The sequence below is a fragment of the Mandrillus leucophaeus genome, unplaced genomic scaffold (assembly GCF_000951045.1).
Source record: "Mandrillus leucophaeus isolate KB7577 unplaced genomic scaffold, Mleu.le_1.0 Scaffold86, whole genome shotgun sequence".
Lineage (NCBI taxonomy): Eukaryota > Metazoa > Chordata > Mammalia > Primates > Cercopithecidae > Mandrillus > Mandrillus leucophaeus.
Window position 1 is genome coordinate 2,842,206 of NW_012109363.1, and position 1,804 is coordinate 2,844,009.

General features: G+C 52.4%; 1 protein-coding gene across 1 annotated transcript in view; it reads right to left on the reverse strand.

Annotated features, from left to right (window-relative positions):
• Window positions 1–1,804, reverse strand: part of NKX3-1 (NK3 homeobox 1) — a 41,540-nt gene that overhangs the window by 34,591 nt on the left and 5,145 nt on the right. The window contains exon 2 of the mRNA XM_011968828.1: window positions 4–66. Coding sequence (XP_011824218.1) covers window positions 4–66 — 63 coding nt within the window. The remainder of the gene's footprint in view (window positions 1–3; window positions 67–1,804) is intronic.

Genomic DNA, 1,804 nt, shown 5'->3' on the forward strand with positions numbered 1-1,804 from the left:
TGCCAACGCCGCACTCTGGCACCCTGGTCCCGCCGCCGAGGGGCGAGGCCGCGCTCAGGCCGGGTTCTAAAAGCACAGGAAGTGACACATCAGCGCCCAGCCTAAGGCTCACCTGAGCAGTTTCTACTTACTTTTCAAGACTTCCCTCTCCCTGGCAGCCTTCACTCTGCCCATCCCCCTCCTCGCTCCTACTACCCCCGAACCCTGCCCCAGGACTCTCTCAATGTTCTTTCCCTCCAAGCTCTGTCACTTTTATGTTACTGCTGGAACATAAATTGTGACACCATGTGGTCCCCGATGTGTGCGTCCTTTTCCAAAAGGTAGACTCTAGATAAAGAGTTAAGGCAGCTCCATTTGCTTCTTAGAATGTGTGTGCATGGGCCGGACGCGGTGGCTCACGCCTGTAATCCCAGCACTTTGGGAGGCCGAGACGGGCGAATCACTAGGTCAGGAGATCGAGACTATTCTGGCTAACACGGTCAAACCCCGTCTCTACTAAAAATACAAAAAAATTCGCCAGGCGTGGTGGCGGTCGCCTGTGGTCCCAGCTACTCGAGAGGCTGAGGAAGGAGAATGGCGTGAACCCGGGAGGCGGAGCTTGCAGTGAGCCGAGATCGAGATCGCCCCCCAGCACTCCAGCCTGGGTGACAGAGCCAGACTCCTTCTCAAAAAACAAACAAACAAACAAACCGTGTGTGTATGGTGGTCGAGTTTGGTAAACCTTAGCTGTGAGGAACAAGTGTGAGTGGAGGTGTCGATCAGATTGGGGAGACTTTGGACTCTCCTTGGAAGTAGAGAAAGAGGAGAAGAAAGAGGAAGAGGAGGAAGAAGAGGAGGAGGAGGAGGAAGGCGGGGAAGGAAGGAAAAACAGAGAAGCCCGGGTGTCAAGAAGGCGCAAACTCGGTGACAGGCTCTCAGGAGGCTCCCGTCTGCCTCATTTTCCTTCGCAGCCCCAAGCGCACTGCAGGGAACTCAGCTCTAAGTCCAGGAGCGGGAGCCTTGAGTGTCTCCTACCTTCACCCCACTTTTGTGCACACTCTTGTCTTTTTGACGCAGCACTCCACCAACACCAGGATGCATCCCAGCTTTCTTGGATGTGATGGTTTGTAATCCAAAATAACAATATATGATGAAAACAAAATATTTCTTGGCTCCTGACTCTTGGCTCAGAAACTGAGGTTCTCTTTGAGAGTTACATAAAGTTGAGGTCCACATTTGGCTTCTTAAAAGGTAGCCTCTCCTTCCTTTGGGGTCTTTCTGGCAAGCAGGTGATGTGGGCTTCACCCTGAAGTCCTCCTTTCACCTAGGGCGACCCCTACAGCTGAGACTGTGCCCACCGCGGTGCAGCATTTTCCTCCCTTCTTCTCACCTCTCTCCTGTCTGGGCTTAAGCCCCGTTTTACCCCAAGGGTGGATAGAAGGGAAATGCTGAGTTTTCATGGGATCTCATGCCAGAAGAAAACCAGGAGCATGGAGGGGGTGCAAGTTCATGGCAAGAAGGGACAGGACTCTAAATGAGCCAGTGCGATTGGAACCAGACTCCTAAGACCCAAGGCCCTGGCACAATGTCATGGGGGGATGGAGCTGTTTGGTATTTAAAGTTTGAGGAGAGAACAACTTCCTTCAGAGACACCTGTGCTCAAATAAACTGAGGCCATCTCTCCTTGCAAAGAGGAAAAATCCTGACCTGGGTTTGTTTTCTTAGCACATCGAAAGGTAACAACTGACCTTCAGTCAGGCTGTAGAGCAAGGAGGACCCCATTTGAAAGTCACAGATCATGCAGGCCCTGGGGCTGCACAGTACC